The following is a 15449-nucleotide window of genomic DNA, read 5'->3' as shown; positions in this document are numbered from 1 at the left end:
GTAGAAGTGAACCACAGTACATTCTGGGATGTAATTGAGAGACTCTGAGACAGCTGGGGCCCTTGTTAAAATTCAGAGTCCCAGGTTTCATCCCCAGTAAGTGTGGAATAGGGCCTAAGAATCTACATTTCACAAAATCAGGCATTTCTGATGCCATGCTTGTGTATGTCTGCTCTAGACAGTCAATATTTGTTTCCCAAGACTAAAGCAAATTTCCATTAAGTTCCTTTTGATATAGGCCAAATCCAAAGAGAGATGATCAGGTGGGTTTTCACAAAGACAACACAACAGTCATATTTTTATCCCTCCCCCACCCCGCCCACACACACACAGTTCAACTTCCCATCCAACCTGAGTTAGCACAACCTCCCACATCTCTCTCTCTTCTTACAAGAAGTCATTGAGGAACACGTGTTGGGCAAACCAACCAGTCGTATTATGCCAAGCTTATGCAGGCAACTGTGATCTCTATAACTTGGTCTAAAAGAAGGAAGTTCTCTAAGTGACTCACCACTATGGTGCCACCACGCCTCCTTTGTCCTCTTCTTCAATTTCATTCGGGAGAATGTGAAGCCATATGAACAGACAAGGGCATTTTTCTTCTGTCACATCTAAAGCTTGCATCTCAAAACCAAACTGTGATGTGGAAAAAGAGTTTTTTTGTGTTTCTTTTCTCTCTTTTGACTCTAAAAGCAGAACTGGATTGTGAGAACATGAAAAAAACAAACAGTAAGTTTCATTTACTTCTCTCTCTTGTACTGAAACCGTCTTCACCAAAACAGTAGATGGTCAGCTTTAAACATGATCTTTCATGAATAAGTTTTTCTATGCTTTTAGATGAATAACCAGAGTAAAGTCTTTTCTATTACCTGCTGTTTAAAATGAAGTGATTTTAGGGAGGGGGTTGGAGTATCTTTCCTGAGACTCAGAGATAAATTATTGTTAATTGTTAGACATGATAACGGTAATTGTTATGTTCACAAAAGAGTCCATATCTTTTAGCGATACAAACTACCAACATCCTCCAGCCAAAGATCACCAGGGATACACATGTAGTTAGTTGAACAAAGCTGGGTTTGGGGAGAAAATGTATACCAAGAAAATCATGGGATGTCTCAGCAGGAGGGTAATAGAAAGGTCTTATGATAGGATTTAGATCTGTGTTAGGTGGTTTGGAGGAAGAGTCAAAGCAGCGGCCTCTACTCTGGATTGGATCCAATTAGAAAGTGGAAATAATGATATAATTGGGTATGTTAATAATTCTGATCTGTGTCCAGACATGGTTATGGAGTTGTCTTGTTTTTGTCTTGATCCAACATGGTCATAGAGTGGCCTTGTTTGGTATTGGTATTCTAGCTGTGAGTGGCAGGCCAGTTCCTAGCCAGGCCAGTCCCCAACTGTCAGGGGCTGTTTTTCTCTTTCTCAATACTGAAATTTATGGATACAAAAACATGCGGTCTGTGATTTTCTTTAAAATAATGGAAAGGGGTGGGAGGCAGATGAAACAGGATGGACCATGAGTTGATCATTATTGAAGCTGGGTGATAGGTCCATGGGGGATCATTGTACTCTCTTTTCTACTATTATTTTGAAAGTTCTTATTTTCCAAAATAAGAAATTTAAAATAAATAATGGACAAAACTAGCTACCAGACATAATGGTTGGTCATAGAATCTAGAACTTTACTATTTTTAAGTCAGCATAGCCAGTCTTTAGAGGGTCCACTTCAGGCTCTTACTGGCCAGAGAGATAGCAAGCACAAAAAGGCTTGTTGAGGCCACCATCTCTCATTGGGTGGGGCCTCTGAAGGCCCTGAGGCTTCCTCACACACTGATCAGCCAGGCTATGTAGGCAAGAAACGCCCCCTTAGGAAAGTTTGCCAAGAGCATTATCTCCACCACTTTGATCCACAAAATGTGGCCAGACGATTATTATCAAGGGACATTAACAAGAACTTTCTCTTATGTTATTTTGTTTTCCAGAATTCAATTCTCCAAGTTTGTACTCAAAAACAAATATAGTCATGAAGGGTCAAAATGTATCTCTAAGTTGTTCCCACCAGAACAAAGAACTACAAATCACCTATTATTTGTTTCGGGATATGAAACACATGGGAACCCAGGATAGCAAAGGAAAACCTGTGATTTTTAATTTAAGCATCTCAGAAGCCCATGATTCGGGGCCCTACAAATGCAAAGCTGAAGTTTCCAACTGTTCAAAATACAGTCACGAGGTCAACTTCACAATTGTGGGTAAGAAGAGCACTCGTTCCATGGGGCCCTGTGACGTGTAGGACCCTCTTCTATTCTATAATGGTCTCTCTGTTCCCCTTGCAAGCACTCACTCGAGAGTTTGGAAAGTATGTCACTGAGACCTTTATTCTTAACTAGAGGCCCTGTGCATGAATTCGTGCACAGGTGGGGTCTGGCCGGCCCTCCCCAATTGGGGCAATTGGGTGGGGCTGGTGGGAGGGAGGGGCTGAGGGTGGTTGGTCAGTTGGCCCCGCCTCCCAGTCAAGGGGACAATTTGCATATTAGCCTTTTATTATATAGGATAATTCCATTTCACTTTCTCCCCAAAGACTTTTTGGCTATTTCAGATAATAATAGGCTGGTTTCCGAAACCGGTTTGGCTCAATGGATAGAGCGTTGGCCTGCGGACCGAAAGGTCCCAGGTTCGATTACGGTCAAGGGCATATACATTGGTTGCGGGCACATCCCCGGTAGGGGGTGTGCAGGAGGCAGCTGGTCGATGTTTCTCTCTCATTGATGTTTCTAGCTCTCTATCCCTCTCCCTTCCTCTCTGTAAAAAATCAATAAAAATATATTTAAAAATAATAATAATAATAGGCTGGTTATCTAAGACAAAAAGTCTTACATCAATGATTTGGAAAATTGTTGAAATCTTTTCTAGAGGCTTTACTCTAGGATTCCCAACAGGTAGGCAAAAATGACTTTTTCTCTGCAGATTCGAGTGAGAAGTCTGAGAATCAATGTTGGGCCTGGTGGCAAGGGTCTCCAAAGTCCCAGGCTTTGCCCACCTCTTCCCTTCGCAATGACCACCCACCAGCCCATGTTCTTCCTGCCCAACCACATCTTATTACTTCTATATTTTTCTCTCCCATATCCCACCCTAAGCCTCTCACAACCTAGCATTAATGGGCTCCTCTATAAAGGTGACGTTGATAATAAACTCCCGGGAGAGAGGGTTTCCAGGTAATACATGTACAGTGTACCTGGATTCTTCTAAACATAAATGCTCTGATACTGGTAAAATCTTTGAGTGGTTCTCTAGATCTATATTCTCCATTATGGTAGCCATCAGTCACACATGGCTTTTTAAATTTAAATTTTAATTAATTAAAATTAGATGGAATAAAATAACTTAGTTCCTCAGTCTCCTTAGTCACATTTCAAGTGTTCAGTAGCCACAGGTGGCTGCCATATTAGACACCACAGACATAGAACATTTCTATCATTACAGAATGTTCTATTGGACAAATCTGCTCTAGGTCCGTGGTTCTTAGCTTTTTAGATTATCGCTATTTTAACAATCTAATGATAGAGTGGTCATTGGCCTTTCCCAATGGTTGCAAGCTTCTTGACTTCTCAAGAAGGGTGTCCATCATCCCTGGGACCACATCGGGGAATAGAGTAGGGGTTCGATCCACATTTATGGACTGGGTGAGTGAACCCAATCTGTATCCCTGTAACATGCACTTTCATTTTTCTAGACCCAGTGACCACTCCAGAGCTGAACATTGTCGTTCAAAAACAGACAAACCTTTATATAACACTAAGCTGCATCTCCTTCAACGGTACTCTGCCCATCAATTATACTTTCTTTAAAAAAGGCATCGCCCTGTCACCAGTTATTTCCAAGGACGTAAGGGAACCTGCTGAATTTAATTTAACCAAGAGCAACACCAGAGAAGGGGAAGAGTATAGATGCGAAGCTAAAAACAGCCTGCCTGACTATGCAAGAAACAGTCATCCCGCCACCATGCCTTCAACAAGTAAGGACTACCTGAGCTCTTTCCACAGGGTCTGGATTTGCTCCCAGAAACGTCTTCTGCCAGTCCACTTCCCACTTTGGCCACCTGCTTCCAAGTGCTTTTCCTTTGGTAGGGTCCATACAAACTGTGATGGGATTGCTTTCTGCCATAAAAACAAAACAAAAAAAGTCATAGAAAAGCCTAGACACTGTGGCAGGAAGGGACCTTGCAATGAGACTTCCTGACTGGACCCTGCTTCCTGCCTTGACCTTCCACTGCCTGGGTTCTGAGCAATCACACTAGAATTTGCATCGCTCTTGGAGCTGCCAGGTCTCTTTTCTTTTGCTTTTTCGGTGACTTCTAAACGCCTACGTGGCTGTTTATTGCCCCGCTGCTAACACTTGGTGAGTCGAGACTTTCGGTGCCACCCTTGGCTTGGGGCAAGAGGGGCCCCTGTCGCTTCCCTGGGTTTTGGAGGGTACTGCTCTAGTGTCTCTTGGCCATGCACATTCCCACAGGCTGAGGAGTCCAGGGGGCCATGGGAATATGCCCACCTGGACCCTGTATCCCCACTTTTTTACACCACACTCTTGGTACCTGGGTCCAAATTCCCTACCCAATCAGATCAGAACCCACCCACAGGGCCCGGGCAAGTCTCTTTCCCAGTTCATCCTCCCAAGGGTGGACCACAGTGAAGAAAGTCGAGCATTCCTGGACCCAAGCTAAGGGAGCTGCTTGTGGGGGAGTGGGGGGTGTAAATGGCATTTGGACATGCAGGCTAGAGTCCACATGCATGCAAGGGCCCTTAGGGTGCAGGTCAGAGCCTGGGTGGGAAGGGGGGTCAGGCTGGAAAAGGGGGGTCAGGCTGGAACTGGGGCTGGCTCTCACCCATGCTGCCATGTTCCAGTACAGAACTCCCAAAAGCCTGTGAATGCTAGATTCAAACCTGGCCAAAAGTTAGGTTAGCAAAGGCAATAGGCACACTTGGGCATGAACGCTCCACCCGGCCTCATCCTTGGAAGAGCCTACACCCTAGCTTTAAGTCCTAAAAAGTGAAGCAGTCTGTGGGAGTCAGACCCCAGAATCAGGCTTTTGCCCACAAATCACAGCCTTTCCGTCTACTAGATGTGTGACCTTGAGAAAGTCACTTAACCCTTCCTGAGCCTTACTCTCCTCATTTGTAAAATGGGAGTGACACTAATAAGACAAATAAGGCAATGCATGTGAAGTGCTTAACACAGTGTCTGACAGGCAGTTAATAACAAATGGTAGCTGTTTGGGTGCCGTAAATTATGCCAACACGACTAAGGGCTTTGTCCAATAAATGGCCAGGCCATTCGGAAGCTTATGATGACCCTAACATTGTAGCCACGATTTGGTCTGTTAAATGCTGCCTTGTCTCCTTGTGTGACCCGTGTGGAAGATGCCCTTGGTCGTGACTTTAAGAACTTCACTGGGAGTTACAGATGTCCACAGCAGTGCAGGGATAGGGTGCACAACACATTGGTTACCATGGGAGACAGCCGCGATCACCTTTTCCAGAACAATTCACAGTCCACCGTCATTAGGAAAGAAAGCTGTGCGCTGACCTGTGAATGCTGTCTTCCTCCAGGTGGAGACAGCTGTCCACTCTGCCTGCAGCTACTGCTTCCGCTGCTGATGCTAATTGTAATCCTACTTCTGGCATTTTGGATCCGACAGAAGTACAAAGCCAGTAAGTTCTATTGGAGCTTTTCCATTGTTTCCCACGGGTTTTGGACACAGACCGAAGGGGAGGTGAGGAGGAAGGGAAAGGGGAATCAGAAATGGATGTGAAGAAATAAAAAGAGAAGAAAAAGCTGAGAAAGGGGAAGGTAAATGAAACAGACTTGCTGTCGTTATTGGGTCAGAGCTTTTCTCATTTAGATTGCTCAGCCGTGGGCCCTGTGTAGCCACACAAGGCCTGGGCTAAGAAGAGCCCCACACTTGGTTTAATGCTCCATGGCTGTCACTGGCTTGAAATTCTTAATACTTTCCTTTTCACTTTTTAAAATTAATTTTTAAAAATATATGTGTTTTTTTTTAATTTCAGAGAGAGATAGAAACATCAATGATGATAGAGAATCATTAATTGGCTGCCTCCTGCACACCCCCTATTGGGGATCAAATCTCAACCCAGTCATATGTCCTGACCGGGAATCAAACCGTGACCTTCTGGTTCATAGGTCGACAGTCAACCACTGAGGGAAAATTACTTTTTAAATTGTGGTAAAATATATATGACCATAAAATGTACCATCTTAATCAGGTTAAGTATACAGTTCAGGGGCATCGAGTATTCTCATTGTTGTGCAACCATCACCACCATCCATCCCCAGCACTTTTCTCATCTTGTAAAACTGAAACTCTGCCCCCATCAAACACTAACTCACCAGTCACTTCCCTCTTCCCCTAGCCCCGGGCCACTACCATTCTGCTTGTCTACTCTAGGGAGGACCTCATATAAATGGAATCATAGAGAATCTGTCCTTTTGTAACTAGTTCATGTCAGTTAGCATCATGTCCTCAAGGCCCATCCATGTTGTGCTCTTGGGTTATTCCACCTTTGGGCTATGAATAGTGTGCTATGAACATAAGTATATAAATATTAATAATTTTTAACATGAGGCCCCACATTTTTATTTTGCCCTGAGCCCTGCAAATGATGGAGCGGTCCTGATTGCCAGCACCTCAAAGGCAAGAGCTTTCTTTGCCGTGTATTTTTCAGCCACTCGGAGGACACCCAGTACATGAAGACAAACATGAGCAGCCTTCCTCTCCGCTCCACCTTAAGTGCTGTGTCAAGCCCCAGTGACTAACCTCGTCTTATGGCCACCTCTAGTTAAGATTTCAAAACGGCCTTTTCATTGGGCACACAAGTGTAGAAAAATATTGAGATTTGCACAAAAGATACTTTGTGTCTCAGCGCTGGCACCCACCAGTGAACATGTCTGAGCCTCAGCATTCTGACCTGTAGAATGGGGTCATGGGAGAAACTGCCACAACTGGGGAGAGAACTAAGCGATAAATGTTAGGCTCCTGTGCCTCATCCACCTCTGGATTATAATTCAGAGAAATCAGGGACTCAGTTAGTATGAAACTTGAAAATTGCTGTCAAGCCCCATCCGGTTTGGCTCAGTGGATAGAGCGTAGACCTGCGGACTGAAGGGTCCTGGGTTCAATTCCTGTCAAGGGCACATGCCAGGGTTTCGGGCTCGATCCCCAGTAGGGGGTGTGCAGGAGGCAGCTGATCAATGATTCTCTCTCATCATTGATGTTTCTAGCTCTCTCTCCTTTCCTCTCTGAAATCAATGAAAAAAATATATATGTTAAAATATATATATACTAGCGTTCCCGTTGCAGGAAAAATCCTGCAATAGGGTTTCCTGCTGCACTCTACCCCACCCTGCCTGCTCTCCTCCCTTGTCCCCCGCCCCGCGTTCTCCGCCAGCCCCCCTGCTTTTCTAACTTCTCCACCAGCCGGCTCTCCTTCCTTCTCCCCTGGCCCCGCCTCCGCTCCTCCCTTCTCCCCCAGCCCCGCCTCCGCTCCTCCCTTCTCCTCCCCTCGGCTTGCTTGCTTCTCTGCAGCTTTGCTCCCTTCTGCAGCTCTTGGCTTCTTTCTACGCTGTCGCGATATGCAAATTAGCCGCCATCTTTGTTGGGATAATTTGCATATTCGTCCTGATTGGCTGGTGGGCGTGGCTTGGGCGTAGCGAAGGTGCGGTCAATTTGCATATTTGTCTATTATTAGATTAGATATTTAAAAAATAGAGGTAAAAGTGTATACACCTCATACATTTTTTTCTTTTTTGCACAGATGTGTGTGTTTTATCCTCACCCGAGGATATGTTTTTTATTGCTTTAGAGAGAAAGTGAGAGAGAAAGAAACACTGATGTGAGAGAAAAATATCAATCAGTTGCCTCCCATACACAACGCTCCAACCAACTGAACCTCCCAGCCAAGGCTGACATCGCATACATTTTCAGAACCTGTCTCCCTTCCTACAAAAAGCCTAGAATTTTGCAAAAGTGGAATTAATATTCTTTGAGTACTGGCCACAGCTAAAGAGAACTCAGCTGGGTAATTTACTATCTGTTGCAGATATTACAAAGCCTTTGACAGACTGCTCTTTTCAGCGAAGGAAAGAAAATGTGTCTCTGGCCATCTCAAGCGTAATCTGATAGGCAAAGGATGTCACTTGCAGAGCTGGGAGAATAAATCAGAAGGGTTCTTGGCTTGGGAAAGCGGGTGCTACGGACTCCTTACTGAGTCCACAGTTTTCCTTCAATAGACAGCAAGGCCATTGGAGCAGCTCATTGTTTGTTTCAGAACTTTGGGGAATTCTGCTCCTTGGCAGAGGAGATCAGAAAAATGTGGCTGAATTGGTTTAATTTAATTAATTCTGCACAATTTATACAGGAAAAGCTATGAGAAATAAAGCACCCAGAGACTATGGAAATACACCCATAGAAGTTGGAATATATGCAAATGTCCATGAAAATCAAGCAGGTAAGATAACTTTTGGGGGTATTTTCATTGGTTTGGTTGGTTGGTTTTCATCTTATTTTTTTAAGGTCATACAGACACACAGGTACAATGTTTCCTTCCCACTCCTGATGCCCAGTCCCACTTTCCAGGGACAACAATCAGTTTTGAAAATCTTTCTACAGATAGTCTATGTGTGTGCTGACATCTAAACACGGGGCAGAAATGGCGGCATGTCACAGAGAGGCTATTCTACATCTTGATTTTTTTTTTCACTTAACAACATATCTTGGAACTTTTTAAAAAATATATTTTATTGATATTTTACAGAGAGGAAGAGAGAGGGATAGAGAGCTAGAAACATCGATGAGAGAGAAACATCGATCAGCTGCCTCCTGCACGCTCCCTACTGGGTATGTGCCTGCAACCAAGGTACATGCCCTTGACTGGAATCAAACCTGGACCCTTCAGTCTGCAGGCCGACGTTCTAGCCACTGAGCCAAACCAGTTAGGGCTCTTGGAAATTTTTTATATCAGTTTGGAACGATCTTCACTGTGCCCCAAGTCCCTTTATGATCACTTTTTAAATATATATACACATATTTTATTGATTTCAGAAAGGGAGGGAGAGGGGAACAGAGAGAAAGAAACATCAAGGATGAGAAAGAATCATTGATTGGCTGCCTTCTGCACGCCCCGCACTGGGGATTGAGCCCGCAACCCAGGCACGTGCCCCAACCAGGAATCTAACCGTTACCTCCTGTTTCACAGGTCAACGCTCAACCACTGAGCCATGCCAGCTAGGCACCTTTTTTTTAAAATTGATTTTAGAGAGAGAGGAAGGGCGAGGGAGAGAGACAGAAACATTGATTTGCTGCCTCCTGCAGGCCCTCTCCTGGGAATCGAGCCCAAAACCGGGCATGTGCCCTGACCGGGAATGAAACTGGTGACCTCTTGGTGCATGGGGCGATGCTCAACCAATTGAGCTACCCTGACTGGGCTATGATCACCTCTTAAAGCAGCCATTATACACAGCTTTATGGTAAACAGACCCACAGCCTTGGCCAACAAGAACAAATCCAGTTAACACGGACTGAGGGCCAGCCATGTTCCAGGCACAGTGCTAAGCAATTTACCTGCCCTGTCCAACATAAACAGCCCTAACTCCCAATTTATGTCGTTCCCATTTTACAGATAAGGAGTCAGTGCCAGGCTTGGAACCAAGACAGTGTGTTTCCACAGCCCAAGATGGTAAGCACTCCCTGCAAAGTCCAGAGGCTACATGCCATTGCGAGGGCAGCCAGCTGAGCCACTGCCCTTGAGTGAGTAGGGATTCAGCTTTATAAGCCCAATAACTCTGTTTCTTGTCTTTTGCCCAGAAACTGAACATTCTCATGAGATACATTATGCCACCCCCATGTTCCTGGAGGTGACATCAGGTGAGCCACAGTTTGGGATAAGAGATACTAGTGAATGAGACAGTGGTCCCTGTGAGACCACCATATTCTAGGACTTTAAAACAGGTGAAGGGATTAAGAAGTACAAATTGGTAGTTACAAAATAGTCATGGGGATGTAAAGTACAGCATAGAGAATATAGACAGTAATATTGTAATAACTATGTCTGGTGTCAGGTGGCTATTAGAAATATCGGGAGAACACGATGTAAAGTATATGATTATCTAACCACTGTGCTATATACCTGAACCTAGTACAAAATAATATTGAATTTAAAGTGTAATTAGAGAATAATTTTATTTTTAAATAATAAATTACTTGATATAGTCCAGGAAAAAAGTTCACCCTGCTACTAAAATAAAAAAATTTAAGCGACTCTATGGATATATATTCTAATTTTACTAAAATATTTCTTCTTTTATATTTCAGAAGCCCATAATGATGATAAAACTGGATGTGTCTATGCTGAACTCAGCTTATGAAATTTAAAGATACAAACTACATCTCAGGGTAAGATAATTTTTACAAAGCTGATTTACATGAAGAAAAGGCAAACTTGATTTGACATTTTAAATATGTTTGTATTGATTTCAGAGAGGAAGGGAGAAGGAGAGAGATATAGAAACATCAATGATGAGAGAGAATCATTGATCGGCTGGGGATTGAGCCCACAACCCAGGCATTTGCCCTGACCAGGAATTGAACCATAACCTCTGGTTAATAGGTTGATGTTCAACCACTAAGCCACACCAGCTGGGCTTGACTGACACTTTAAAACATCTCTCTTGCCCAGCTGGTGTGGCTCAGCAAATGAGCATCCACCTATGAATCAGGAGGTCACAGTTTGATTCCAGTCAGGGCACATGACCGGGTTGTGGGCTCGATCCCCAGTAGGGGGCATGCAGGAGGCAGCCAATCAATGATTCTCTCTCATTGATGTTTCTGTCTCTCCCTCTCCCTTCCTCTCTGAAATCAATTTTTTTTAAATGTCTCTCCTGGAGTATTATGCTAAGTGAAATAAGTCAGTCAGAGAAAGATAAGTATCCCATGATCTCACTCATAAGTGGAATCTCAGTAACAAACTAACTGATGAATGGAGTGGATCCAGAGACTCCAAGCCTGGAACAGAGTGCGGAATCTTGGAGGGAAGGTGGGGGAGGGTGAGTGGGTGGGAGGTAATCAACCAAGGACCCGGTATGCATATAGGCATGCCCCATGGACAAAAAAAAAGTCTCTCCTGGTTACCTACAGTGAATCACTGGTTCTTATGATTAAACACTCTCCCTTTGGCACATTCAGGTACTGCCAATCCTGTCATCAGACAACAGCTTTGTCAGGTGGGATCCTGACTGGTGACAGTTCTTAAATGCTTTTGCTATTTTTAGGCATGAACCGTTCTCCCCATTTTCACGTCACTTAACCGTTAGGCCACTGTGCTTTTCATAAATGCATCCTGAAAACATTATGGTCATCTTTCTGGTTTCCCTGGCCCTGTGCCCATTAAAGGTTCAAAAGCAAAAACACAAAGGTCTAAATTCTAAAAAAACGGTGACCTTGAAAATATGTCTGAGGAAAACAGTGAGAGGCAGGCAAGATTACTCAACAAGTACGTGCTTCTTACTCATTGCCATTGAAATTTGTTCTCAAATTTTCAGAGGCTGCAAAAATATTTATTTATTTATAACATATTTTTTATTTATTTCAGAAATGGAGAGATAGAAACATCAATGATGAAAGAGAATCATTGATTAGCTACCTCCTGCATGCCCCCTACTGGGGATTGAGCCCCCATCTGGGCATATGCCCTGACGAATCAAACCAGTGACCTCTTGGTTCTTGGGTTAAGGCTCAACCGCTGAGCCACACCCAGCTGGGCTGCAAAAATATTTATATTGATTTTTCAGGGATTTTTCTGTCCTCAAGTCTGAGCTAATGTCAAAGGCATGCCTGTATGTGTTGCATATCCGATCAGTGTTCTGTGGAGAGAACAGCCCAGAGCTGAGTTGGTGGAGAACAAAGAATGGATTAGTTTCCTAAGACTGTGGTAACAAATTATCATTAACTGGTGAATTAAAACAGAAAATTTTTTCTCACAGTTCTGGAGGCCAGAAATCCAAAATCAAGGTGCCGGCAGGCCCACGCGCTCTCCAAAGGCTCTATGGGAGAATCCTTGCCTGCCTCTCCGTTTCCGGTGGCTCTTGGTTCCTGGCAGCATCACTCCAATCTCTGCCTCTGTCTTCATGTGGCCTCCCCTTCCTCTGACATTCTCTTATAGGAAAACTGGTCACAAGATTTAGGAACCACCTGGATAATCCAGAATGACCTCATCTTAAAATCCTTAACCTAATTTCATCTGCAAACACCCTTTTTCCAAATAAGGTGACATTCACAGGTTCCAGGAGTTAGGACTTGGACGTATGTTTTTGGGGAGTCACTATTCAGCCCACTACAGGGGACAAATGAGAGAGAAATAACACCTATGTCATGGAGCTTCTATGAGAGTTAATTCAGGCTTCTTCATGTCTTAACCTGAGCTCCTTCCTGAAGCAGAGCTGAGACAAGACTTGGGTGCAAGCTGTTTATATGGGAGGTGATCCTAGGGAGCAGGAGAGTTCAGGGAGAGTGAAACAGGGAAGGAAAAGAAGCCAACACAAAGGGTAGGGAGGGGCTACATCTACACAATGAAATAGTACACCACTATAAAAAAGAAGGAACTTTTACCATTTGCAACAGCGTCGGAGAAAGATAAATATCACATGATCTCACTCATATGTGGGATATATAATGATCAACATAATTTGATGAACAAAAATAGATCCAGAGACAAATGGCAGGGGAGGTGGGAGGGGGGGCGGGTAGAGAGCAACCAAAGGACTTGTATGCATGCACATTAGCATAACCAATGGACACAAACACTGGGGTGGTGGGGGCTTGCCCAGGATGGGAATGGCTGCGGGGGGGGGGGGGGGGGGGGAAGGTGTCAATCGGGGGAAAAAGGAGACATATGTAAAACTTTAGACAATAATAAAAATTAAAAAAAAAGAGTAGGGAGGGGCTAGCAAATGAGTGACCATACTGGTAACTGGATTTGGTCCTATCTAGACCTCCCAAGGTCTTAAAGTGCAGAATGCTGCTGAGTTGCACAGCTTGCCCTCAACCTATCAATAGCCTCTCATTTTCTCCTTGCAAAGCTTCTAAAGTGGTTAGTAAAGCCAACCAACACCACCATCCATATAATTACCATTGCCCTGTGTCTTCCAAGTGCTAGAACTATTGCATAACCTAGTGCTCACTATCTACTTCCACAGCGGAAAGTCTTACTAAGTGTGAAGCTATGGCGTGTAAGAGTTATCACAACTCCCCTTACTTCCATCCAGGAAGTATTTCACTTTCTCAGGGCTGCTTTCTAGGACCTTCTAATACCCTGTCTTAGCCCTGAAAGCAGAGCCTGAGATAAGATCTGGGCAAGCCCTGGCCAGTGTTGCTCAGTTGGTTAAGCATTGTCCCAAGGATTAAGAGATTGCTGGTTCGATTCCCAGTCAGGGCACATGCCCAAGTTGTGGGTTCGATCCTCAGTAGGGGGCATGCAGGAGGCAGCCAATCGATGTTTCCCTCTCCTATCAATGTTTCTTCTCCCTTCCTTGATCTCTAAAAATCAATAAAAATATATTTTTTAAAAGACCTTTCGGGCAAATAATTTATTTGTGAGGAAACAGGCATGAGGGACTGGAGAAAAAGCCAGTCCAAGGATGTACTGCTGTGTTGAGCACTGCTGTGGGCCACTGGGGCTGGATCCCACTGGAACCTGCTGAGGAATGAAAAAGGTCTCTCTCAGAATTGTCCACTTGAGGAACATAGTGAGAATCATGTATCCAGGAGGTGAAGAACACCCCCCACCAACCCTCCAGCCCGACTTCTGGGCTATGCCTGTGGGCATTCCAAGCAGTCTTCCAGTAGTCTCTCACCCAGGACACTGGGAAGCCCCAGGGCAGAAAATGAGTGGTATGTGTTGTACACTTGAAGCATGCAACTGTCAACACAAAGTGAGTGAAGTCGCAGATGCAGCTGGAGTCAGAGGTGAGGCCCAGAGGATGTGACACAGGACACAGAGGTGGCTGGTATGCCATCTCTCAACATTTCCTGTATAACAACTATAAGGACAATAACGATCAAGTGTTGAGCACGTAGCAGGTTCCAGGTACTTCAGTGCTTCGTGTACTTATCCTCATGTAGTCCTCAAAATCCCCTTCTCCCCCAGCTCCACCTCAGCCCTGCACAGACATCAGCAACCCCTGCCATGTGCCACCCACCATGGCTTCTGGACTGAATTGTGTAGGAAGGGAAGAAGAAAAGGAAGAGGAGAACCTACTGGATTTTCATTTCAGTATCTACTTTTTTTCATGTCTAGAAGTTTCACTTTGATTCTTTTTCAAATCCACCAATTCTTTCAATATTTTTTTTGTTGTGAAATACAGCACACATTATATGGAGATGAATAAAAATATATATGCCGTTTAATAAATTATATCAAGTGAACACTAGTGATAAAATGTCACCAGCAGCCCAGAAACCCTTGGCAGGTCTCTTCCCAATCACAACCCCACCTCCCCAACTTAACTACTCTTTTATGGGATATTTAGGTGGTTGTGAGTTTGGAGCTAGTACAAGTAATGGGGCTATGCCTGGCTGGCGTGGCTCAGTGGTTGAGCGTTGACCTGTGAATCAGGAAGTCATGGTTTGATTCCTCATCAGAGTACATGCCTGGGTTTCAGGCTCAATCCCCAGTAGGGGGCGTGCAGGAGGCAGCTGATCAATGATTCTCTCTCATCATTGATGTTTCTCTCTCTCTCTCTCCCTCTCCCCTCTCTGAAATCAATAGAAAAATATATTGTTTAATAAGACAAAAAATGGGGCTATGACTACTCTTATGCTAGGGCCATGTCTCCTGGTTCCCATGCACATGCAATCATGTTAAATATACACTGAGTGGCCAGATTATTATCATCTCTGAACGCATAATAATCTGGCCACTCAGTGTGTCTGTGTGTGTGTGTGTGTGCGTGTGTGTGTGTATATTAGAGGCCCAGTGCATGAATTTGTGCATGGGTGGGGTCCGGCCAGCCTGGCCAGGAGGAGGGGACATGGGCGGTTGGCCGGCCTGCCTGCTGGTTGAACTCCTGGTCAAGGGGACAATTTGCATATTAGCCTTTTATTATATAGGTTGTATACTGAGTGGCCAGAATATTATGCATTCAGAGATCATAATAATCTGGTCACTCAGTGTATGTACAAATGGGTCATGGGCTATGTTTATCTCCAGTCTAAGCAGACGAAGCCACACTATTTTCCAAAGTGGTTCTATGTTGCCCATTATAGCATTCTATGATCAGAGACCATGAATACAATCCTCCTGTGAAGGCTGAAGTCCCTAAGACGAAGTACCTGAATAAAGGTACCTTTGGGGAGAACTAAGATTTTCTTCAGAAAAATCACT

The 15449-nt window shown here is 44.3% G+C and overlaps 1 protein-coding gene across 1 annotated transcript; it reads left to right on the top strand.

Annotated features, from left to right (window-relative positions):
* Positions 1–536: 536 nt before the first annotated feature.
* On the top strand, positions 537–12768 carry MILR1 (mast cell immunoglobulin like receptor 1). The gene is made up of 9 exons (XM_079797918.1): positions 537–729; positions 1983–2252; positions 3734–4015; positions 5607–5708; positions 8433–8522; positions 9693–9749; positions 9878–9937; positions 10385–10465; positions 12052–12768. The coding sequence occupies exons 1-8, from the start codon at positions 642–644 to the stop codon at positions 10435–10437; spliced, it is 1002 nt and encodes a 333-aa protein (XP_079654044.1). The 5' UTR covers positions 537–641; the 3' UTR covers positions 10438–10465; positions 12052–12768.
* Positions 12769–15449: the final 2681 nt, after the last annotated feature.

This window comes from Cnephaeus nilssonii (assembly GCF_951640355.1).
Source record: "Cnephaeus nilssonii genome assembly, chromosome: 19".
Lineage (NCBI taxonomy): Eukaryota > Metazoa > Chordata > Mammalia > Chiroptera > Vespertilionidae > Cnephaeus > Cnephaeus nilssonii.
This window is presented reverse-complemented; position numbering and strand designations above follow the sequence as displayed.